General features: G+C 44.1%; 1 protein-coding gene across 1 annotated transcript in view; it reads left to right on the top strand.

The window, feature by feature from the left end:
- NUDT5 (nudix hydrolase 5) overlaps nucleotides 1-26,631 on the top strand; it is a 180,456-nt gene that overhangs the window by 23,812 nt on the left and 130,013 nt on the right. Inside the window, exon 2 of the mRNA XM_069228666.1 lies at nucleotides 10,650-10,732. Within this exon, the coding sequence (XP_069084767.1) occupies nucleotides 10,670-10,732 (63 nt within the window). The 5' untranslated portion in view covers nucleotides 10,650-10,669. The remainder of the gene's footprint in view (nucleotides 1-10,649; nucleotides 10,733-26,631) is intronic.

Genomic DNA, 26,631 nt, shown 5'->3' with positions numbered 1-26,631 from the left:
TTAATGGTGATGCTGCATTGCATGGACCTCCCGGATGGCTTCTTGGACTAGATAATACTCTTATACACACAGCCCACAGCAAGAGTGCGCATAAATGGCATGCTCTCAGATACAGTACGCATTGTTAGGGGCACCAGACAGGGGTGTCGCCTGTCACCACTTCTTTTTTGCATTGGCAGTGGAGCTTTGGGCTGCCAAACTACGGCACAAACACCAGGCATATCTATCTGCTATACATCTGCTGGTGTCACTATGCGGATGACATCACTCCATACCTGAAGGAACTGCAGATTAGCTTGAATAGTGTGCTTTGGGAATTTGTTCATTTTGGAGAAATATCAGGCATAACAATTAATTGGGGGAAATCTCATATTTTCCCATTGACGACTCCTTCCCCCCACCCCCTCCATGCAACCCTTCACCCCAGATTATCCATTGCAATGGTGCTCCACTGAGTTCAAATACTTAGGAGTGAGGATTACTCTAAACAGAGAGGAAACACTCAGCGCTAACTACAGTGTTGCCCTATCAACTGTTACGGATAGCGTCAATAGGTGAATATCTCTACCTTTGTCCTTGGCTGGCCATATAAGCCTAATGAAGATGGTCGTACTTCCTAAGCTACTATACCTCTTTTCGAATATACCATATCGGCCCAGGTGTGCCTTTTTTTTTCATGCTCTCCGCACTCAAATGGTCGGATGAGCATGGGCGGAAGGGCAGGCTCGTATTGGATGGGATGTCTGTACCCTCCCCTTCTCCCAAGGTGGAATTGAGGCGCCGAACTTTGAATTTATATTACCACTGTGCACAAGCTCATTAGCTATATATTGGTTTAGCCCCAACCCCTACCTGCTGCATTTAGCTGTGGAGGAGGGATATTTGAGCCTCCTACCCCCAACATTCTACCTAGGCACTGTACTACATTTTCTGGATTCAGCAGACTCCACTGTTGTTATAGTAAAGTGAGGAAAGAAAGCATAAACCTTGCCTTTGGTCCTGACCTAGAATTACCAATTTATATGTGACAAATTCTAATGTGCCATGAAAGTTGAGGGCTTACCAAGAGTTTGCAGTCTGCTCATTGCATACAAGTGGTTTGCTTTACTATAACTCCATTTGCTACCTTTCTTTTGGATGGCTTTTCTTCCTTAGACTTGTCCATCTTGTTTTTTTGCCCTTCAGTGGAACGTAGCCTCTTTACCACCTGTTTGATTGGCTGGCTATGCTTCCTCTAGTTGTGTTACGATTACTACTTTTTTGGTTTAAGTAACCCCCATAAGAGTGCATGTTCTTTCTAGCTGTCCCCTGTGTGCGATTTACTCTCCTTACACATTGTTGTATCTTGCCCATGTGCTTCTCTCAACCCACCTGCACTCATTTTGCTGTCCTTAACCTGTGAGCTGCTCCCACGCCTTCAACTTTCCTCTTTCCTCTTTTTGCATGTGTTCTTTCTTTCTTGTTGCTTCTCTCCCTGCCTGCCGTGTTGCTTCACACCCGACCTCCTCCCCCAACCCACTCACCCTTTGACCTTCTTTTTAAATCTGTTTTGCTCTATATTTGAGTGCCTTTGGGTTACCTGTGTGGTGTGTGTGTTTTTTTTTTTTTTTTTAATTTGGCGATGCAACAAGTAAACTTAATTTTTTTTTTTTTTTTTTTTTTTAAAGTTGCCTCATTTAATAGGCGCATTCAGGTTGAACACATGAATGGGCCTACAAAATGATGTGCCCTCTGCACTTTTTTTTTTTTTTTAACCATGTTGCACAGCAGCCACAGTGGTCTTGCCTTTGCTTGTCACAGTGGATTGGTTTGACTAACTATGAAGTGGCCATGATGGAGGAAGAAATGTTACTTGTGATACTAGTTCCCCTTTGCAGAACGTTCATAAACCACCCACCCTCCTTACTATGCAGTGACATATGTTTGGCAGGTTTTTTAGGATCATGAGGCCATTGTTCCCTCTAAGTGATGTGAAACGCCTGCCAGCGTGGAGCATAGTGGAACTGCCGGCTCACTTACAGGAATAGGGTACTATTTGAAGCTTCATAAAGTGATTGCTTTCTAGCACTATTTTTGTACTTACATTTTTTCTAACACCCTTTAAGGCAGAAACAAAAAATCATGTTGCAACCTTTAGATAAGTGTCAATGTTTTTTTTTTTAAGACAGAGGAAAGAAAATTCTTAGTGTAGCCTTCAGATATGCTTTTGTATAGAATATGTGTATATTTTTTTGGGGAAGAGAAGACTATCTTTTGTAAAAGGTTTTTGGCACCCCAATATGAGACTAATTCATGTCCGATTTTAACGAGGAGTCCTGGTGGAAGGAATCTTTCATTCCCAGTAGTTCAGCTGAGCAAGAAGAGTGCAAAATGGATTTGGGCAGTGGTAGTGTAACACCTGTTAATGGCAAACTTACATCTTTATAGAGTTAGTTCAGAGTTTTAGGTCTTGCTGGGGCAATGAATACTAGGTATTGTTTACAATAAAGAACTTGGAGCCTGCTCATTGGTTTGCTTTATTGTCCGTCTTCTTTGCTGTGTCCTAATAGGTCAGCGCATGTTGGCATTACTTCCTTTCCTTTCTCTGGAGCATGGACCAAGCACAGATTTGATTTAAACTTAATAGGAGTCCTTCCTTTGATCGTGCTGTGATTGAGGTACATGCTTCAGGACACCTCCTCTGTCTCCATATCTTCTGCTTGAATCTTCATTTTGTTCTGTTTTCAAATGCATTTTTGGACGTTGTTTAGCTATGCCTGCGTCTTTTGGCTTACTTGTACAACAAAATAAAATTACATTTCATTTGTGTGGATTAAGCCGTTATAATGTATAAATTCCACACTCCATGATACTTGCCACTACATGCCTATTTTCTTGGGCTTTTGGCAATTCATCCCCTTTATTCCTCATACTTTTGTATTGATTTTAAGCTTGGTTCCTTGTTTAAGTTTCTTACACCCACAACTATAATATTCTATGCTCCTCCATTCCCCTATACTCTACACAATGCCACTCTAAAGCATTCTACACCACTCATCTCCACACTATCATATCATGCACCTCTACTCTACGCCAGGCCATTAACTTTAGCCATACTGAACAGCAGCCACAACGTTGTACATGTCTAAAAGACTTTGGCAAAGCCAATACATCTCACATTGGCGAGACATATTGACTTTGCTAATCTTTGTCAACTGTTTCAGTGTTTTTGACATTCGCAGAGGTTTTTAATTTTTTTTTAATTCTCTACTTGACGTGATTTTTCAGCGTTCTACAAGTCTAGAGTGTCACAGATAGTCGCACATCTCTTTATTACGAGAATCATCAGGGCGTATACAGCTTTTATACTTATGTGACCCAGATGGTGAAAGAGAGGGATTTTGGAGCTTGGTTGCAACTTCCTAATACATACATACACCAGCTCTGTTACACCATCTGACCTGATGCTGAGGAAAGGGGGGGCCAATGGAAGCTAAAGGGCTAGTACATAATCTATATGAGTTTCCTGGGACATGTATTGGTGTCTTTCCCAGTGTACTGAAGGCTAAATTTGTTTAATTACTATAGCCTAATTAACATTATTTTGGAATGCATACACAAGAATAAAAATACAAAGAAGGACTCGCTGCTTTTTTTTTTCTCAGCTCAACACTTTCTGCAGTTACCTGTCCAGTAGTCTCGGACATTCAGCAGGTCTTTGCCCTGTTAGGTCGGGACTCCATACCTAGTAGTATGGTGTCCTGTTGTGTGGCCATCAAAAAAATGTGGTGGACCTTTGACTACAATGTCTCACTGTGCTCATGAAAGATAACACAGGATACACCAATGTTGGTAGATTTAGCAACTGTAGTCTTTGACACGGCCTGGTTGGACATTTTAGATCGAGACCTAGAGGAGTGTGAACAGTCGTGGTAGTGAATGATGTCTTCATGAAAGAGTGGCATCTAACAGCCCTCTCCGCTGATGCTACAGGACAGTGATTCTTAATCTTTTGACTTCTATGAACTCTCACTGAATCTTTAGTGGAATTTAGGGGCCTCACACTAAGTAATTTTTATCTGCTTAGGAACCCCAGACTAACCAATTTTTATTCCTTGGTCCTTAGAACAATACACAGAAATACAAAAGCGATCTTACACAATACAAATGCTCAAGTATTTAAATATTTTGTTTAAATCACAATCCAATACAGAAAATATTCAGTTACTTCTATTTCTGTGTGTTATTAATTTTATTTAATTTTGTAACACTCGGACACCTGAGTAGAATTTGCAGACCACCAGGGATCCTCGGACCACAAGTTAACACTGCTGTAGGATGTCGAAGCCCAGTAAAACCTGAAGCAGCTTCACCAGTGTTATCATGCCAAATAATTTTCTCTGTTTTGGGTATAGTTTCTCTGCACTTTTCTAAGTTAAATTGCTGCAGTATAATTATTTAGTGACTGATTGCATAGCAGATCTTCGAGGCAATCTGACATCTTGCCAGGTGCAAGCCACACCGTTCCACCAAACCGGGATACTACAACAGTTGTGAGGCTGATGTCTAGACTGAAGAGCACATAGGTGCTGCACTGTATTTACATCTCGGTACATACATTGACTCTAGGTGTTCAACTAGCAATGACCTTCGAATGCGTGACTTGTTTCTCTAGATGGATTGCTATCAGTGGAGTTCCTTATTAAATTCCAAACCACAAACCGGCATGTGAAAGGATGTTTTTCAATGTTTTTTTTTTTCTTTTCTGAAACATGAAATGACATTATGGAAAATTTGTGGGTGGTATTTTAGTTTCTTCTACAGATTTCATATCTGTTTATGATCTGCTTCTTGTTTAGCTGTTAGCTCCCTGCCTTATCCCATATTTGGCTCCACTTTTTAATTCTACCCTATCTGTGTTGCCATCTGCCAGGAACCCTGTATGGTACATAGCGTCTCAGGCAGTTAGTGTCCAGTAGGAACCATTACTACACTTTTTAGCAAGGCTGAACAGCTCTAAAAGGTTTGTGAGTTAGAAGTTGATTCCTAATGTTATGTATGCTACCAGCATTTCAAAATCACATTTATACTGTCTCGTAGCACTTTCAGAAGTTGAGCGCCTTTTACTCATGGGACTAGATTTTCTTGTTCACAGCAGTCATGATGGCCTGGTGTCCTGTTGTGTTTTTTTTTTTTTTTTTTTTACTGCAGGGTCAGTGGTGGCTATTGCTTACTTCTTCAAAGTTTTGCAGTTTGTGTTCCTCGGACATTGAAGATTATGTGTTCTTTGTTTCTCATTGGCCTGGTTTGGTGGTTACTGCAAGCTAGTTGCAACTTTGGTCCTGACTCTTCTAGCCAAAAATCCTAAGAGTGTATCTGATGTGTATGAAACTGTCCCTGAAAATGTTTGAGAACTTCTTTGGTTAGATTTCCAATTAAAAGTGGTTTACACTTGTCAAGGTGGGGTGTTAGATAGGATTAATTCAATTTTGACTAGTAGTGGTAGGGTACAGTACCAGCTACAGCTGGCCTAGTGCAGTAACATGTGGTTAAGTAGGGGAAAACAATCTGGCTTCATGCAACATTTAGAGCTTGCCTCAACTCAATCCTCTGTCAAACCAGCTAGCTTAAATATATCCAATATTGGCTATAAGGTATGTAATGTTTAGAAAGTGGTGATTACTGCGATGCACATTACACCTCAGATAATTACGAGGTCATTTTTTTTTTTTTAAGCGTTTTGCAATGCAGGCCTTTACAACGCAGGTTTTTATTTTTTGTAAATGACAATTTTTATGTCACTTAAAAAAGGGAGGGCTTAGGGTAAAGAAATGGGGTATTGAGGGTTGAGTGGGCAGAGGTAAAAGAAGGGGGGGCTCTTTAGCATTCATGGGTGGTTAGAGGTAAAGGGAAGATAACAAGGTGTGTGTGTGTATATATATATATATATATATATATATACACTTTTTTTTTTTTGCTACTGGGGTGGGTACGGGTAAAAGGTTGCTCAGGGTTCAGGCTCGGGTAGGTGTAAAGGGATGTAAGAGGGTTTTTTAAAACATTTTTTTTTTAATTTTAATGTATAAATTTAAAATAGGAGGGTTGGCGGTTCCAAAAAGCAGAAGTTTGGAGATACCTGTAATCAACTAAATATGAAATAAATAGTAACATTCCCTCTGTCAAGAAGTTGTACGAAATAGCATCATGAAAAATTAGGCGTTTAATGGTCAGGTGCAGCATTTGATACTTTGACATAAATATACAGGTTTTATACTAGTACCTTATGATGAACATAGCTGGTATATTGTACCTAAAATCTGGCATTTTTTTTTTCTAAACCACATTGGGTGGGGAAGAAAGAATGCTGATGCTTATAAAGTCCTACTTCTGATGGATACTTGTAATGTCAGGTTCCTCACCTAGTGAATATCCCTAAGAGTCAGACTGGATCCGGAAATTTTAAAGCAGTACTCCCACATGCTGGTAGGTGGTTTCGTGCAGCTCTGCTCCAGAAGTAATGAGCGGAGCCGTATGTAAGGCTCACTGTGCCTGATAGTAAGTCAAAGAGGATAGTGATATTTGACAACTGAATTTTCTCCTCTGCAAGCCTTGCTCTAAGGTCAGTAAACACAAACTGTCTTCTTGGCTACAATTCCCATGCCTTTTGGGACATAGTGGCCTACGTTTTTCCAGCTGTTTGGCTGATGTTCGGGCATCACCTACTAAAGCTATTCAGTAGGGTCACGGTGCAGTAAAATTTGTAATACCTTCTGGCCAGAACATGACCGACCTGCTTGGGCTGAGTAATGGGCACTTATGCATTTCTGGATGACTTCTATGGGCTTCTTGGTGGGGTGTCCATTCCTGACATGCCATTTGATGGCTCCCACCTCTTTCATGAAAAAGTATATTCAACCATGAGTTAGTTTAAGAAGAGTAGAACCATAGCACGTTCCTGGGGTCTTTCTGCTCCCACCAGACATTTCCACCAACAGTTTTGGTCTCTCTGTGGTTTCGTTTGAGTTTGCCAACTCATCACCCCCGAACCAGCCAAGCAAGGCCTTCAGCTCTTTTGTGGCGGAAACCACAGTTCTGAGAACACTCAGAACAACAAAGACAACTTGCAGCTCTGTACCCTGCTGCTCCAGTATTTTCAGCCACAAAACTGCTTTAGTGTGTCCTTGGTGGCACACAGCCACCCTGTCCGAGGGAGGATCTGACATTTCCTCAAAGGGTGGCAGGTCATCACTTCAGACAAGTGAGTCCTCCAAACTATCCAGGGTAACTACACCCTCCCAGGTCTTTCTACCTCACTGCATCTTCTACCACCCTTACGATTGCTGACCATCTGTCAGTCTTACAGCAGGAGGCTCATGCCCTTTTGGCTAAAGGGGCCATAGAGAGGATTCCAGCATCATAAGTAGGAACTGGATGTAATGCCTGCTACGTTCTTGGTCTGGAAAAAGACTGAGGTCTTCATCATATTTTGGATCTTGGCCATCTCAATGTATTGCTCCGAAAGGACAAATTCAGAATCCTTACACTAGCCCACGATGTTTTGTCTTTATTATTTTTCTTTTAGGTCCTTCCTTCGTGCATACTTTTGGTGTTCAGTCTTCCTGGCTGCCCATCTCCTTAGAAGTAATCCCCTATGACTTTACACACATTTTCTGAAAAGATAAACCTCAATTATTCACATATAAAAGTGTGCTGCTTTGTCTTGTGACCTGTGTCTTCATCTGACTGAATGATATTGGCCCTGAATTTTTGTTACAGATTTTTCTTTAGCAGGAGCTAATTTTTAGAAAATATTATACATTTAAATGGGGCCTTGTGGAAGGGGAATGTGTGCAAGGGTTCTAAGATGTCAAGTTTTCATATATGATGTGTTATTGTAATAGAGCAATGGTCTTCAAATTTTCTAATTCTGTCCTGTGTTTGGGAAAAAATAAACAGTTAAAATAGATAACTGAACATAATAATAATCAGTACATGATTGCCTACTTGCTATGGGCAATCTACTTACCTAAGGCAATGGTTCTTAATGTCTTGGCTTCTCTGGGCCCACACTGCATCATTACTGGAAGCTGGGGACCCCTGCTTAAGCTACTTGAACCTCAAAACTATACATATAAATACAGAATCAAGTATACCTGGAACAAATGTATACATTATGGAATATTTTGTTTAGTTCAGAAACAAAATATATGAGAAGCAAACATTCGCCCCAATATGCCCTTCAGCTTTGTGACATCTTGCAAAGTTCAAGGGTGGCGTGGTCAACTTTGCAGGTTGTGATACAGGTAGGGCACTATTAGGTGTCTGTGCCATCAGTCGATTCTTCTTTTACTGCTGATGTTTCATGTTTATCTTGGCTTGCCTGGTGGGTTTGGTTCCACCTTCTCCAGTACCATAGTTTAAGGTCTGTTGAACTTTGTGTAGTTCCTTATTCACGAGGGGCAGAGTTCTCCTGACTATAGAGCGTGGTGCACGTCTCGTCCATCCCATAGCCAGGCACTCTGTAGTGCATTGAAGATCAATTTCCCTGGGTTTATTACTTTCAGTCTGGCGGGAAACAGGAACATATATTTTACATGCATGGCACATAGTCTTTGCATCACTGCCGCATAGGATCGGAGAGGTTGTTGGATGCTGAATTTGTAATCCGGGAAAAAAATAAATACTTTGGATGACTCAGAGGTCACTTTAATGATTGTACTAGGTACTTTAAGGATTGTTTTTTTTTTTAATCCATCAAGGCTGTTAGCAGATGTGAGTAAGTAAACCTGAGCGGACGCCCTGCCATCTTCTTTGTGGCAAGGCAATGCATGCAGATTTTCTGTGGCATGCTCAGTGGGAAGCACGGTGAGTGGTTGAGTTATATGCTCATAAAGTTGACCACAGGAGAAACATCATGCGTTTGTCTGGCACCTGTTTGGGCAGGAGCGTATGAATGGCCCTTCCCAGTGATGAACTCAGTAAATGATGCAAGGAGAATTAAACTATCAGTGCAGAGGGGAGAGAAGATGAATGTAACACAATGGGGAGAGAAACGCCAGAGGAAGGAGGAAATTACAGCCCTCCCCCACCTCCAACAGCTGCTTCGCAATGGAATTTGTCTCCTGCGGCCCATTGCATGGCACGCAACCTCTGTTTCTTGAGGCCTATATTACCCAAGGTAGAGACTCCCATAGCGCTGCCCCAGATGTCAAGATCTTCAGGTCCACTGGGGTGTGCCTCCAGTATGAGGCCTGGCAATCCTACCCAAGCCTACAGGACTTGTCAACTCTCCTCTCTCCTCCTCCCCTACTGCAGGTGCAGATGGCGGGAAAGCTGTAGTTTGGTTCTTCCTCCACACATCTGACTCAAAGGTCTCCCCGCAATTCATCATCTCCAGGTGCTGGGAGGTGGAACACGACTCTCGGAGGCAGATGCTCAGGCCGGTTCACCCCTCACACCTTCACCACTGCCTCATTATTGCACTCATTCAAGGCCTGGCACCAGTTGAGCCTGCTACAGGAGTTGGGCCTTACCTTAGCTCTGTTGGCTGCCCGGCTACAGTGACGCCCACCGCACCAGATAGCTGTTGCTTTGTGGAATTTAGGTGGCATAGAGAAACTTCTGTGAAGCCCAGATTTCGGATTATGGGGCTGAACTACGTAGCTATCGGAATGACCGCCACCATCATGGACGGCCAGGACTGGCAACCCTCCTGATCCCCAAAGTATTCTTCTCTAGAGCTAAAACCTTTATTTCTCAGCTTCTTTCCTTTTCCACCACCTTTTTTTTTTTTTTTTTCCATAAAACAAAATAAAATATTTTTTGTACAGGCATAGAAGGTAATGTTGAAATGTATTTAGACATGAGCAGTATATTATCTTTTTGATTTTGTGCCCTCTTCATGTAGCCAGTTTGCTCTTACAGATAAAATATGAAAAGAAAAAACTCTGAATAAAGGGGGAAACAAACAAAACAGACTGAAAATACTGGTGTGTTGCTTCCAATGGACACTAACCAGGAAATTGACAAAGTAATCAAGACCTGTTAAAAGTCACGGCTGTGATAGTATTAAGGGGTTTATTCAGATATTTGTCAGATGTTACTAACCACTCTGCAGAAATACTATGACTAGAGTTAAAGAACCTAGAGCTCAGTTGCGTCATTGTATATTGTTCAGCACCTTGATACCCTCACTGGCAACGAGCAGAGCTTTACAAATCCACCTTACCTCACATTACATTACATTATTGCTATTAGTATTCCCTTTAACTGTAGTGGATATTGAACCCTTTGTACATAACGGAAGAAAATAAGTTCAGAGATTTTTTTTTTTTTTCCTCCAGTGTTGGATAAGATATACATTGGCGAGCAGTATTTTTGTTGTGTCTTTAGATGCTTGCACATTGATTCCACCACTGGGTAAGTTATTGAAGGCACACAGGTGTCATACTACTCCTTTAGCAAATAGATTGTTCTGTTGTTCAGATTAAGGAGTCTGGCTTGAAGTTCTTTCTACACAGCGAGTGTTAGTAGTCTGAATGAAATGTCCAACCAAAGAAGGCTTTATACAGCTGATATTATGAATTGTACAGCAATTTCATTGTAGTGCATCAACAACACCTTTATTTTTATTGAACCAAATTGGTTTTCCTCACTTTTGGTGTACACAGGTTGAGGATTAGATCTGAAAATGGAACATGAAGCTTGTGAAGAGCATTCTGTCGGGACAAAAGAGAAAATCATCAAAGAAGAGGTATTCTTTTATAGCCGGTATTTCATGATAAGAGGATCTTAAATATGTTACACTTGTTAGGTCAGACATACATCTGTTACTTAACATCCTCCACATTACTCCCCTAATCTCTGCCTTGGCTCTCTTGTCTCTCTGCGTCAGACTTTGGATTTTACTTCTCTTCTGAATTTGGTGTTGTCTTGGCTAGCTTAATTATACTCCTCTCAGACCAAACCCTACTTCTATCCTGTATTTCGAACTAATGACCCTAAACTATTGACCTTGCAGACCACATCCTCCATAGAACTGATCCCCATTTTAAAAACGGGTAATCTTTTCTGCACCATCTGATTGACAAAACCCTGGCTCTTGCGTTTTGTCCTGCTTGACTTTTTTCTTCAACTATAGGCTCAGCTTCAAATCATCAATCATATGAGTTCTACTAAGAAAAAAAAAAAAAAAAAACTCTTGTTGACCCATCAACCTTTGCTAAGATTTGTTCAGTTTCCCAACTTCCTTTCTTCTCCAAAGTCTTGATGTGTCAATTTTTATTTGTATCCTCTTATTCTCCAGTATTGGGGTATCTTTCATAGATTCACATGTTTGAATCATTCCCCACATTACCATAGTAAGTAGTATATATCCGTATAATAGACTGTAAAGGGAAGGCAAAGTTCAGCTTAATAGCCAATGTCCCCTTTTTTTTTTTTTTTTTCCTTCCCCCCTTATTAAATAGACCAGAGTTGACCAATGACCAGTCAGCGACATCACCCTTAGAACACTCCCAACAGAGGCATTTTCCCTCAGAATTTCAATGCACATTGTGTGTGAGGTAGTCTCCCTGAGCGAAGGCTTGTATTGTGGCTACAGAAACCTAAAACCAAGAATGCCATAGTTTGAGGAAGAAAGTAGTGACTGTTCCATCTCCTCACAGACTTCCTGAAAGAGGGAAAGGTCTTGCCATGATTCCCTTCATTACAGTAAAAAAAAAAACTTGAAAAAGACCCACAATTGGTCTGCAGAGAGCTGCTCTGATGAGGAAAAACAAAAAAGGGCCCCTTCAGACTCTAAATCTGAGCCCCCAACTCCATCTACAACCCTTCTGTTGAAATCGAAATCACGGCTAAATTATTGTCGACGCCGCCAAAGACATCAAAACCATCGCCAATGGCAGTGATGAGAAGCCCAACTATTTTACCATCATATCTATCGTCGATGACGGTATCTGCATCGACAAAGAGTACCTCGTTGACGACCACCACCAGACCATCTGTGAAATCAATTGCGTCGACCAAGACAGTGCCAACACCATTGGCCACATAGTCATCAGTGCCTCCTTTGACAATGCAGATGTTAGAAAAATCCTCCTCTTCATTGGTGAAACTTAGAGACCAACCACCTTATTGTTTTCCATGTAGTTGACACTACTGTCTAAGACCCTGTCAGTGACTGTTTTATCACCTCAAGGTTTTCTTCCTGAATTCGCATTGCATGCTGAAGTGTCCCACTTATACCCAGCCATTTATTAGATGTTCAGGACTCCGACGATAAGGAGATGTTTGGTACGGCTTACAGTCCCATCTGAATTACATGTTGATTATCAGGATAAAGAAGAACTAGATCATTGTGAGCCTGTTTAACAAAGCCATCAGTATGCAAAGCAATACCATAATTATGCGCCTCCTCCTCCACCAGGCATGGTCCAGGTTTCAGCTGCTCTTTTGTAAGAACTGCAAAGTATGCTTGCAGACTATATATTACCTGTGTTTTCCCAGCACCAGCTGAAGCGCAACAGTCAGCTGTGCCGGCAAGTAGATCGCCAGAACATCTACTTCCATCACCTACTCCAAGAATTACTTTGCAGTCCTGTATTGCAAAGCATCCTCAAGAAAATCCTTCTTCATCTGACCATGATGTTGACGATGATGGAGAAGGGGAGGAATGTGAGATAACAGACAATCGCACTATCACCAGTGAATGGGATGATTATCTTATTCCTCACCCTTCTCCTCTAGTGCCACAACTTGTGAATACTCCACCGTGAGATATTGGTGGTTTTTACATGCTAATGGAGAGAGCGGCCAAGCGATTCCAATTGCCCATCACTACTAAAAAGACTGACTCTTTTCTCTACGATTTCAAGGCTTGGTCTAGAAAGACAGTTGGAGCAATACCAATTGTAGGCTATATATGGGAGAAAGGAGTAAAGATCATGACGAGACCAGCGACCTTCACTGTTGTTCTTCCTAGAATAGATAAGAAAGGCAAAGCACCAGACGTAGTCTGACATCGCCACATACCTGGATTTCCTACCAGATGATGATAATAAATCTAAAGCCACTCCCAATTTATAGGAGAGTGAAAAAGTGGCATCTGAAATTGACTGTCCAATGTGTTTTGCATCCCTAGGCTTCCGGCAGTTGGTAGGATCGGCTGTACTTTGACACCAAGGTTGGGTTAAGACTACGTCGTCCCGCCCAGAAGTGCAAACCAAAATCCTGGATATGCCCTTTGACGGCGATTCTTTATTTAGGAAGCACATTCTAGGAAAGTCCCTATTTCTGGCATGGCCATCTCTGTTGTCAGTCTGCTTAGACTGTTTTCACTGGCATCCTGCTAACCAGGACCCCAGTGATTGTGTGCTCTCATCCAACGTTGGTTATCTTGGTACTCTTTACACCCCACAAATAGCATACTGGTGTACCCCTGTAAGTCCTTAGTATATGGTACTTAGGTACCAAGGACATTGGTACAACAGGGGGCCCCCATGGGCTGCAGCATGTATTATGACACCCATGGGAGTCAATTCAAACTGTCTGCAGGCCTACCATTTTCATCCTGCGTGAAAAGGTGCATGAGCCCTTTCACTGCTGGTCACTACACCAAGCCACTGTAAGTCACCCCTATGTTAAGCCCTTCCAGCCCAAAGGGCGGGTTGCAGGTCCCTGTGTGCGTGGGCACCCCTGCAGGAGCAGAGGTGCCCCTACCAACTCCAGTTCTAATTCCCTGAACTTCGTAAGTGCGGGGAAGTCATTTTAGCTATGTACTGGCCATAGGTCAGCTACATAATGGTAACTCTGAACCTAGGCATGTTTGGTGTCAAACATGTCAATCCTACCCCAATACCGATGCCGGTATTGGTGGCATGAATCCATGCACTCTGAGGGCTCCTTAGAGGGCCCCTAGATTGCTTCTATCGGTTTTCCAGGGTCTGCGAGCAGCCAACGCTGCTGCAGCCCCTCAGACACGATTCTGCCTTTCTCCCGCTTGACAGGCTCAAACAGAGGAAGGCAGAACAAAAAATTTCCTGTGGGAGAGGGGTGCCACCTCCTCTCCTTTGCTGGGCTGGGGCGGGGTAGCCTCCGCACGCCACTGATTTGCTTTGAAGGGCACATTTAGAGCCCTCCTTGCTTAATCTGGTTTGCACCAGTCCAGGGACCCCCTGGTCCCAGGTCTGGTGCGGAACTGCACAAAGGAAAGGGGAGTGACCATTGTCCCTGTTAATCACTGCCCCAGGGGTGATGCCCAGAGCTCCTCCAGTTGGCCGCTTGATTCTGCCATCTTGAAAATAAGATGTGCAGAGTCCCCTGTGAGCATCTGACTGATCAGGTTAGGCAGATGACGTCAGTGAGTGACCAAGCCTCTTTTTGGGCTATTTAGGATATCCCTGGTGGATGGGACCCCAGATTTGGCATGCATGACCCCACCAGGACTCCTCTGCAACAACCTCTTCTGCTCCTGGCCACTGGGACCACTGCTGGAGTTCACAGGAACCAAACTAGACTGCAACACAAAGGCAACCTCTCATTGCAACATTGTTTCTGTGGCTCCTGTCAGCAACTTGCAACATTTCCACTGCTGTGCATCATCTGTGGTCTGCAAGACTTCAGCTGCTCCAAAGAAGCAAGAAGGAATCTCCCTTGGAGTGAAGGAGTCACTCCCCTGCATTTGCAGGCACCTAAGGCAGCGACTTCCGGCTGCTGGGATCTGCTGCCCTCTGGACCTGCAAAGCTTCTTCAACACAGGTGGTGGTTCTCAGGGGTCCTCTCTATCCAACTTGGGGGACAGTGAGTCCTTGCATGTTCCTCCAAAGACAGAACTCCTTTGTACCACGACTGTTGCAGCAACCAGGGCTTGTTGACTCCAAGGGATCTTCAGTCTCCAAGTAGTCCCTAGCACTCTACGTCTGCAAGGACAGTCTCCTCTGCTGTTCCAGTGACGTGGGACTCCTCTTCCGGTGTGCTGCCTGGGCCTCACTGTGACTTACTGTGTCTGCTGCCAGTGGGTTGCTTGTGGGGTCTCCGATTGCTTCTGCTGGCTCTCCTGTCTTCTGTGTGTCAGCCTGGACTCCCCTCCAAGGGTGGGGTCCCCAGGACCTTGCTGGTGCTCTTCAACTCTGCACATCTCCAACAACTCCAATTGCTTTTGCTTGTTGGTGGTCCTCCTGACCACTGACACGTCTGCAATCCTGCGACCAGTGAAGGACAGCTCCTAGGTGACTTCAGGGACTCCTCTGCAACTTCTGGACTCCGCAGCTTGATTTCACCCACCACCGTCTACCTGGATCTTCACTCACAAAAGGGTGGGCATTGCCTCCTGCCTCACCTGGACAGTCCTGCGTGGACTGGACTCTGTCTCCTTCTTTTGCAGGTCCTCTTCATCCAGAATCCACAATTCGGTTCCCCTGGCCTGGTCCTATTTTTGCAAATATATTCCGTTTAAGTCCCCATGTTAGCCTATGGGACGACCAGGTAACTTACCTTTGCTCTCCTGATTGCTGGGGGTCTTCTAGATACTTACCTCTTGGGGTTCCACTCTCCCAGCCCATGGCTAATTACTCCTTATACAGGGAGTGCAGAATTATTAGGCAAATGAGTATTTTGACCACATCATCCTCTTTATGCATGTTGTCTTACTCCAAGCTGTATAGGCTCGAAAGCCTACTACCAATTAAGCATATTAGGTGATGTGCATCTCTGTAATGAGAAGGGGTGTGGTCTAATGACATCAACACCCTATATCAGATGTGCATAATTATTAGGCAACTTCCTTTCCTTTGGCAAAATGGGTCAAAAGAAGGACTTGACAGGCTGAGAAAAGTCAAAAATAGTGAGATATCTTGCAGAGGGATGCAGCACTCTTAAAATTGCAAAGCTTCTGAAGCGTGATCATCGAACAATCAAGCGTTTCATTCAAAATAGTCAACAGGGTCGCAAGAAGCGTGTGGAAAAACCAAGGCGCAAAATAACTGCCCATGAACTGAGAAAAGTCAAGCGTGCAGCTGCCACGATGCCACTTGCCACCAGTTTGGCCATATTTCAGAGCTGCAACATCACTGGAGTGCCCAAAAGCACAAGGTGTGCAATACTCAGAGACATGGCCAAGGTAAGAAAGGCTGAAAGACGACCACCACTGAACAAGACACACAAGCTGAAACGTCAAGACTGGGCCAAGAAATATCTCAAGACTGATTTTTCTAAGGTTTTATGGACTGATGAAATGAGAGTGAGTCTTGATGGGCCAGATGGATGGGCCCGTGGCTGGATTGGTAAAGGGCAGAGAGCTCCAGTCCGACTCAGACGCCAGCAAGGTGGAGGTGGAGTACTGGTTTGGGCTGGTATCATCAAAGATGAGCTTGTGGGGCCTTTTCGGGTTGAGGATGGAGTCAAGCTCAACTCCCAGTCCTACTGCCAGTTCCTGGAAGACACCTTCTTCAAGCAGTGGTACAGGAAGAAGTCTGCATCCTTCAAGAAAAACATGATTTTCATGCAGGACAATGCTCCATCACACGCGTCCAAGTACTCCACAGCGTGACTGGCAAGAAAGGGTATAAAAGAAGGAAATCTAATGACATGGCCTCCTTGTTCACCTGATCTGAACCCCATTGAGAACCTGTGGTCCATCATCAAATGTGAGATTTACAAGGAGGGAAAACAGTACACCTCTCTGAACAGTGTCTGGGAGGCTGTGGTTGCTGCTGCACGCAATGTTGATGGTGAACAGATCAAAACACTGACAGAATCCATGGATGGCAGGCTTTTGAGTGTCCTTGCAAAGAAAGGTGGCTATATTGGTCACTGTCAGACATGTATATTTGTGAATGTTGAGATGTTATATTGGTTTCACTGGTAATGATAAATAATTGAAATGGGTATATATTTCTTTTTGTTAAGTTGCCTAATAATTATGCACAGTGATAGTCACCTGCACACACAGATATCCCCCTAACATAGCTAAAACTAAAAACAAACTAAAAACTACTTCCAAAAATATTCAGTTTTGATATTAATGAGTTTTTTGGGTTCATTGAGAACATGGTTGTTGTTCAATAATAAAATTAATCCTCAAAAATACAACTTGCCTAATAATTCTGCACTCCCTGTACAGAAACAGCTCAATCCCTCGGAACTCTCCCGTTTCGTAAGACCCCTTTTCCCAGCATACGTGTCCGCAGATCTTACTCGTACTGTTGAATACCAAAGATCTTATCAGCAGTCCTTTTGACCCACCTATCAACTTCACCCCTATTGAGCACCACCATTGGCAGCCTACTCTAAGCAACCAAGAAGACGACAGGCTGCTTCCACTAGAGATACCACTAGGAAGCAGTGACACCTTAAGGTACCGGCTATAATCCCAACACATCCTTATGTGGGTGCCAGAATTTCCCACTACTTAAATCAGTGGAGATAAATAACTATGGACAAATGGGTCCTGGATCTCGTCAAGCATGGCCATGCTCTGAAGTTCATTCAAAAAATTCCTCCCAGCTCGTATTCATCTTCTTTGCAAGGTGGTTTTGGCCATGTTGTCAAAAGGCCATAGACCGGTCCCACATTACCAAAAAGGAAAGGGATTTTACTCCTGTTTATGCCTTGTGAGGAAGAAATCGGGGGAGTGGAGTCCCATTCTCAACCTCTGGAAACTCAACAAGTACCTGAAGAAACAAACTTTCTGTATGGTTTCCCTCCAGGAAATATGCCAGCTTTTCAACCACAGAGATTTCCTAGCAAGCATGGATCTCCAGGATGCCTAGTTCCACATTCCCATCCTTTTCAGCCATTGCAAATTCCTCCGGTTTACAGTAGCTGGTACTCATTACCAGTTCAAAGTCCTTCTCCTTGGTCTCCGATCTGCTCCCTGTATATTTACGAAATGTTATGCCCCAGTGGCAGCCCATCTGCAACAACAAGGCATTCCTTTACCTTGACTGGTTGATAAAGGCTTTGTAAGAAGCTGGCTCTGTGTATACTACACCAAAGTAAGGTTTAGTGTGTACGAAGTCCAGTGGTTTCCCAGAGGCTTTACAGAAACTAAAGTAGCTAATACTAATGCTCTTTTATGGTAGTGTGGGCGAGCAGTTACGCTTATCAGTTATTATTAGTTGTACACACACAGCCAGGAAATACGGTACACACTAAATGACTAACTCCAGTCCCATGTTTTATGTATCAAAAATGATATATTGTTACCCTATTTCTAGAACCAAAAGGATCTTTGTTGCAGGTAAGTGCAGTTTCAAGCATATATCACTTTCAAGTATCAATTGCACTTTGTTTGTAATTCAGTTATATCAGTTTTCAGGTAAGTAATACTTCTCAAAGTCACAAGTAATGCAGTCCTGGGGGTGAAAGTGCACACAGAGTTTACAGGTAAGTATTCAACTTTCGTTCCCATTCTTTGTGGGTTAAGGTGTTCACAGGGAAAAGTTCAGCTAGACACCAAGGCTGCCCCAACAACCATCCAGGGCCAACTGGGTGCAGAGGTCAAAATCCTATGGAGACTGGGGGCACTCGGAAGTGAATGGTTTGCAGGCAAGAATCTGCAGGCTCTGGGTGTGGGGCGGTGCACAGGGTTGGCCCGTGGCAGGGTGCAAACACAGCATTGGGCGCCCAGTACTTTCCCAGGGCTCTGGGTTCACAATTAGGCTGCAGGCTTGGTCCAAGGGGTTTGCTGAAGACTACCAACGGCTGGGCAGGTAAAATGAGGCTCCTCCGGACATTGATGGACCATCAGCTGGGTTCTCCAAGGCCAGGCAGCTGAAGGGTCTGGGGTACCTTTAGGGGTCAGCTAGCCTCCCCAGATCTGGTCGCAGTTGGCGGGTCCTCTGGATTCAGGCTGCAGGTGTGGTTGTGAGCAGATTTGGCAGGACTCGGGAATCTGGAGGCTCTGGAGTCCTTGTGGAAGTTTTTTTTGTGGACAGAGCTGCTGTCCTCAGATAATCTTCTTCTTTATGGAAGACAGCCAGTCCTCTGGGGGTTTGTACAGGTCGTTGGTCCTACAGGATGAATTGTCTTTTTGTAGCAGAAGTCTTTAAGCTACAGGTAGGCCGGTAGTGCTGGGGCCCAATTCAGTTGTCATCTGGAATTTTCACTGTGGGTGCGGCTCTTCAGTCCTTCGTTTTCTTTAGGTCATCAATTATCTGAAGAGCAAGGTTCAGGGACGCCCCTAAACACTAGATTTAGGGGCGTTACAGGGGTCAGAGGGCAGTAGCTATTGACTACTGACCCTGAGGGTGTCTACAGCCTTCCTGTGTCTACTCCCTTTGGGGAGGTTGGCACATACTTAACCCTATTGGCTAGAAACCTCCAAAACAAGATGGGGGAGTATGCCAGGAGGGGTTCACCTCCATTCTGGACCCTAGGGGTGGTTCCAACTGGGGTGGACACTCTTCCCGGTGTCTACTAATTTTCCTGCTCGACCTGCCGCCAAAAGGGGCTTGGTCGAGGGTGGGGGTCATCTCCACTAGCTGGAGTGCCTTGAGCAAGCAGAACAAAAGGGTGGAGCCTTTGAGGCTCACCACCAAGTGTTTCTGTTCCTGTGGGGAGGTGTGAAGCAGCTCCACGAAGAGCAGGCTTTGTCCCTGACTCCCGAGAGCCCTAAGGCTCTCACTTCACGGGGTGAGAAACTCTTCTGGTAGTGGCAGGCTCACATAGACCGGTCAGCCACCCACTAGAGAGTTGCAAGAATTTCAGGGGTCATCTCTAAGATTCCCTCTGTGTGCATTTTATAATAAATCCAACACTGGCACCAGTGTGGGTTTATTGAGCTGAGATGTTAGATACCAAACTTCTCAGTCTTCAGTGAAGCCACCATGGAGTTCTGGAGTTCGTAATGAGGCTCCTAACCCATGTACTTAATATGGCTCCTCTAGACGCTACAGGGTCTAAAATGGATTTAGACACTGTAGGGGCATATTGCTCATGCAGCTATGCCCTCACCTGTGGTATAGTGCACCCTGCTTATGGCTGTAAGGCCTGCTAGAGGTGTGACTTACTTATGTCACAGACAGTGGTTTGTGGGCATGGCACCCAGGGAGGGATGCTGTGTCGACTTTACCTTTTTCTCCCCACTAACACACTCAATCTGCAGGGGCAGTGTGCATGTGTTTGGTGAGGGATCCCTTAGGGTGGCATAATACATGCTGCAGCCCTTTAGGATCCTCCCTGACCACAGGGCACTTGGTACCACTGGTACCTTTTACAAGGGACTTAGCTGTGTGCCAGAAGTGTGCCAATTGTGGAAGCAGTGGTACAATTAATTGAAAGATCACAGGTGCTGGGGTCTGATTAGCAGGATCCCAGCACACACTCAGTCAAGTTAGCATCAGATATCAGGCAAAAAGTGGGAAGGGGGTGGGGGCAACCATACCAAAAGGGAAACTTTCCTACAGGCTCCATCTTTCCAACAGGCATCCAGGTATACTGCCAAGTGTCTTCATCTCTTTCAAACCCTGGGCCTCGGTCAATTTCCAGAAGTCTATCTTTTCGCTTTTGACAAGGATAACTTTTTGGGGAGCAACTCTCAATACATTACTGTTAGAAATGGGGTTTTGGGTTGGCAGTCCGGTTACCCCCTGTCCAAGCAAAAGCCCTCACTCTAGTCAGGGTAAGTCACACACAATCCAAGATTATCCTGTGCCCACCCTCTGGCAGCTTGGCGCGAGCAGTCAGGCTTAACTTAGGAGGCAATGTGTAAAGTATTTGTTCAATAAATCATACAATACCACCATATAGCACCACAAAAATACACCACACAGTGTTTAGAAAAATATATAATATTTATCAGGATAATTGTAGGTCAAAACGAATAAAGTTGCAATGTGAATTTGTAGGGATATCACTGAAAAGTGATATAAAGTGTCTTAAGTCTTTAGAAAGCAAACAAATTCTCTTTCAAGCACAAAGTACCTGGTTGTGAGTGGAAAATCTCAGAGGGCCACAAAAGAAGAGATACGTGGAAATAGGGTGTGTGCGTCGATTTTCTCCCCAGCACACACAGACTTGCGTCTTTATTTTTCACGCGGGGAAGTCGTGCATCGTTTTCCGGCACGCGGACAGTCTCTTTCTGTGGATCGCGGGGATTACCAGATGTCCCGGGTCTGTGCATGGATTCTCCTGCTTGTTTACCGGCTGCGCGTCGTTCTGCGGGGCTGTGCGTCGAAGTTTCGCTCTCACGGCAGGCGTCGCATCGATTTCTCCTCTGGAGGTCGGGCGGCGTTGTCCTTGCGAGGCCGTCCGTCGAAGTTCCGGTCGTCCCGAAGGCGTCGTGTCGATCAGCGTTGGTGTGCGGCGGTTTTCTCGCCAAGGAACAAGCTGTGCGATAAAAATTTCGGCGCACGAAGCGTCCAAGTGAAAAAGAGAAGTCTTTTTGGTCCTGAGACTTCAGGGAACAGGAGGCAAGCTCTATCCAAGCCCTTGGAGAGCACTTTTACAGCCAGACAAGAGTTCAGCAAGGCAGCAGGGCAACAGCAAGGCAGCAGTCCTTTGTAGAAAGCAGTCAGGTGAGTCCTTTAGGCAGCCAGGCAGTTCTTCTTGGCAGGATGCAGGTTCTGGTTCAGGTTTATTCTCCAGCAACTGTCTGAGGTAGGGCAGAGGCCCTGTTTTATACCCAAATGTGCCTTTGAAGTGGGGGAGACTTCAAAGAGTGGCTAAGAAGTGCACCAGGTCCCCTTTCAGTTCTGCCAGGGTCACAGTAGGGGGTGTGGCAGTCCTTTGTGTGAGAGCAGGCCCTCCACCCTCCCAGCCCAGGAAGACCCATTCAAAATGCAGATGTATGCAAGTGAGGCTGAGTTCCCTGTGTTTGGGGTGTGTCTGAGTGAATGCACAAGGAGCTGTCAACTAAGCCCAGCCAGATGTGGATTGTAAGGCACAGAAAGATTTAAGTGCAAAGAAATGCTCACTTTCTAAAAGTGGCATTTCTAGAATAGTAATATTAAATCCAACTTCACCAGTCAGCAGGATTTTACATTACCATTCTGGCCATACTAAATATGACCTTCCTACTCCTTTCAGATCAGCAGCTACCACTTCAATATTGTATGAGGGCAGCGCCAATGTTAGCCTATGAAGGGAGCAGGCCTCACAGTAGAGCAAAAACGAATTTAGGAGTTTTACACTACCAGGGCATGTAAACTACACAGGTACATGTCCTGCCTTTCATCCACACAGCACCCTGCTCTAGGGGTTACCTAGGGCACACATTAGAGGTGACTTATATGTGGAGAAAGGGGAGGTTTAGGCTTGGCAAGTACTTTCAAATGCCAAGTCGAGGTGACCGTGAAACTGCACACACAGGCCTTGCAGTGGCAGGCCTGAGACAAGGAAAAAGGGGCTACTTAAGTGGTTGGCACAACCAGCGCTGCAGGCCCACTAGTAGCATTTAATCTACAGGCCCTAGGCACATAGAGTGCACATTACTAGGGACTTCTAAGTAAATTAAATAGTCCAATCAGGTATGATTCAAGGTTACCATGTTTTTAAGGGAGAGACCATATGCACTTTAGCACTGGTTAGCAGTGGTAAAGTCTTAGAGTCTAAAAGCCAGCAAAAACAATGTGCAAAAAGTGGAGGGAGGCAGGCAAAAAGTTAGGGGTGACCACCCTAAGGCTGTCAGGCCGAACAATTGCGCAACAAGGCATTCTGGTCAGTAGACAGACATCAGAAACTTTCCATTCTGCCTCGCTCCCTTTCAAGAAGAAAGTGCACTTCAGTTCACCTGATCCAAGTCTATACTAGGCATGGTCTAAATGCATTTTCTTAATACCTCATGCTCATCTCAAAATGTGACCTTTCCAGGAGCAATTGGATGCACAGTGGCTCCAATCGGAAGGACAATTCGACTAGATCATACAGATCACATCTGTCAAGAAAGCAGCTCTTCCCTGGTGGACAAGCTCCAATCTCTCTGCAGGACTGATCTTCTCACCTCACCCCCTACCCCATTTTGGAATACTTCATTACAACAGACTCTTCTCTGGAAGGATAGAGAACTCATTTACAAGATCTACAGATTCAAGGCAGGTGGACTCCAGAACAGTCCAAACTGCAGATCAACTTCCACAAGCTCAGAGCAATCTCAAAGGCTCTTTAAGCTTTCTTGCTGAGAGTCCAAGGTGCCTCTGTGCCTCAATGAGTATGCATTACCTCAGCAAACAGGGAGGTGCACAATCCAGAATTCCATCTCGGGAACCTCAAACTATCCGGCGCTGGGCACTATGACATCAAGTGACCTTAAGGGCAGTACATTTCCCAGGAGTATACAACTCTGTAGCAGATACCTTGCGCAGAACATCCCAAAGCTGTCACAAATGGGATTTGAACCAACTAAACCTGGATGCCATATTTCAATGATTGGACAAGCCCAGTCTGGATCCCACATACACCCAGGGTTCCTCTAAAAATCAAATCGGAACCATGCCAGTTGATTGCTCATTGCTCCACGGTAGCCCAGACAACACTGGTTCACCGAGAGCCCCATGCTGTCAGTAGACAAGCACATTCTACTCAAGCCCCAATTAGACTTGTTGTCGGTAAACAGTCACCAGATCCTTCATCCAGACCAGATTTCTCTGTATTTATAAGCTTGGCTCCTGAGCACCATGAACTACAGCACCTAGACACTCTAGAGGATTGCCAGAGTATCCTTGCAAATCCCAGAGCTGATTCAACCAACAAAACTTATTGTTTCAAATGGAAAAGAGTTTGTCTTTTGGGCAAAACAGTTAAAGTGCATCCTACCACATCTCTTCCTGAACAAGTGTTACCATATTTACTGTCTCTAGACAAATCTGGTCTAGCATACTCCTCTGTCAAAGTGCATCTGGCTGCTATTTCCAGCTATAGATGGACTTTGGGATCTCCTTCCTTTATGGTGGCACCGATTAATTGTCCAGTTTCTTAAAGCGCCCCCCTCCCAACCAAACCACCACCACCACCACCGTCCCATTAAAATCACGGACACCTGGATGGCAGCATAACACTGTGCTATCCCAACTGATTATAGCTCCATTTCAACCAATTCACAGACCTAAACTAAAGTTCCTTACTTGGAAGGTGGCATTGTTATTAGCCCTTTCCTCTGCTAGGAGAATAAGCAAACTCCAAGCGTTCACTATTAGAAAACCGTTCTTACAATTTCAAAGATACCACGGTGATTCTTTTAACTAATACCAAGTTCATACCAAAGGTTCCTACTGATTTTCATCTGAATCAACAGGTTAAGTTTAAGACTTTCTTCCCTAATCCTCATCCACTAGTGGAACACAGTCTTCATTCTCTTGATGTCAAGAGATGTTTAAAATTTTATTTACAATGAACCATGCACATTCGCACTACTGATCAACTCTTTGTGTCCTGTGGTAAAAACAAGGTGGACCAGTCTCTAATTGTACCATAGTAAGGTGGATTTAATCGCTGTTCAGTTCTGCCAGTCTAAGGCAGGCAGGCCTTTAAGACAAAAGACTAGAGCACACTCTACCAAAGCAGCTGCCACGACAGCAACCTTATTAGCTAGGTGTACATTAAAAATATATGCTGTGCTCTACCTGGATGAGCATGCACACTTTTACCCAACACTACTGTCTGGATGCAGCACAGACTTCTGATACAGCTGTGGGGGTCATTCGGTACTTCGGTATCATTTCCTATAAGATGAGCCTGTTACCATATGTTATATAATGTTGTAACCACCATCCGCTGTTATAATCAAGTATATTTGTTGCTAACGTATTGCACTGCTAACTATTCTGATTCAAGCATGTGAATATAAGAATGATAGCCCAATACTGGAGAAAGAATTTGTTACTTGTAACTCCTGTTCTCCAGTATTGGTATCTTTCATAGTCTCACATGCGACCCACCCTTCTCCTTTTAGAGGCTCTCCTTGGCCAGTGAGGTTTATCCCACTAGTGCTTGGAAAATCTCAGGGAACATGTCTCTGTTGGGAGTGTGCTAAGGGTGCTGTTGCCTGATTGGTCAATAGTTGACTTTAGTCCTTTTTAAAAAAAGGATATAGGCTATTAAGCAGAACTTTGCATTCCCTTTTCAGCCTATTATACTGCTTACTATGATACCGTGAGACTCCAACTTTGACAATGGGGAATGAGTCAAGCATGTGTATCTATGAAATTTACCAATACTGAAGAACGAGAGTTACAGGTAAGTATCAAATTCTTTTGGCACCGCTGACAGCCTATTATATCCCCTATAATTAGGTTTCAAGTCTCCACTCCTTCAACTGCATTCTACTATTTAAACAATTCAATTTCTTTGTCTGTCCATAGTATCATTTCTTCTAGCCTGATAATTCAGACCTTTCAGTTGCTCTTGTTACCTTTGACCATTCTACCTTGCCATCTATCCTTATTACTGTTAGTATCGTTGACAAAGGGATGAACTTCTCCGGTCTTTTCAGTCTTCACTCACTTCACCAAATGCTTTGTCAGTTGGCATCCCACAGAGTTCATTCCTGGATCCTCTGATTTTTATCTTTGCACTACATCTTTGTATCATCATTTCCTTCTTTGGATACCATCCTTTGGATTTTTTCTTTCAGTCCCCTTAGAATTCTTGAGTTCTTACGAGAAGGGGTGTATCTCTGAGGAATCATTCAAGAGCATCATTTGGTGGAATCCTTTACATCAATTATTCCTTGTTTAACTTGCTAATGTAATGTTTTGTTCATGTACCTGACCTTGGGATCTTTCTTTGGTTTTGGGGGTTTTGCAGTTGGCTTCTTCAACCGGGCCCACTCGAAGTCTGAAAGTAAAGGCATGTGACACCTGCTTTCAGAGGTGACTCTTATAGTGTTACTCTGCCTTGAACAGTTGGTCTTATATTATGGCACTTCTTTTGCCCCCAGAATTCTATTCGACTGCCATATGAATCCAGACTCCCCTCTATACTAGGCCAATCTCTTTAAAAGATTTGTTAGATAGAACTGTTAAAGTGACCTCTGTTACACAGTGTTTTGTGTCTCCCATCTTAATTAAATACCAGAAGCTACCCAGTACTAAAATAGATGGATCTGGAAGATTACCCACATGCTGTCTGAGCATTCAAAAAAAGACTAACTTTCTCATCCTGGGCCTCTGACATAGATAGATATTATAGGCTTTTATTCTGGCCCGTGTAGGTTCTCATTATCCTAATGAGGCTACTGGATTTGGGCCATAGGATCACATGGATTGTGGGGTACTAAGTACAGTTCCACAACGTGTTGTGACACCTATCGGCCTAATCTTGTTTTCTGACTAACTAGCAGCACCTCAGCTCTGCCCAAGAACGGGGATGATTGTGGCAACCGGGCGCATGACAAAGACTCCTCAGGGGAATCGTGGTCAATCAGATCTCATCCCTTTCTCTCAGTTATGTTAGTCTCACACAGGCAAGGACAAACAGAGGCAGCATTTAGTTCAGTAAGGATTTATTGAAGTAACTGCATTTTAGATAAAATGGCATGTATTACAATAACTAGGATGATAAAACACAATAGAAGCAAAGTTGTGGCAAGGAGAGTGAAACACAAAAACAGCCCCACCATACTGTCACTAGGAGTGATATATAGTTCTCCTTCCTAAGCTGTGTTAGAGTACAGCATAATAAACCCTAATCCGCCCTTCAGCTTTCCCCCCTGGGAAG

Source organism: Pleurodeles waltl, chromosome 4_1 (genome assembly GCF_031143425.1).
Source record: "Pleurodeles waltl isolate 20211129_DDA chromosome 4_1, aPleWal1.hap1.20221129, whole genome shotgun sequence".
In the NCBI taxonomy this organism is placed as follows: domain Eukaryota; kingdom Metazoa; phylum Chordata; class Amphibia; order Caudata; family Salamandridae; genus Pleurodeles; species Pleurodeles waltl.
The sequence above is the reverse complement of the archived record's forward strand: the minus strand, read 5'-3'. Positions and strand labels throughout refer to the sequence as shown.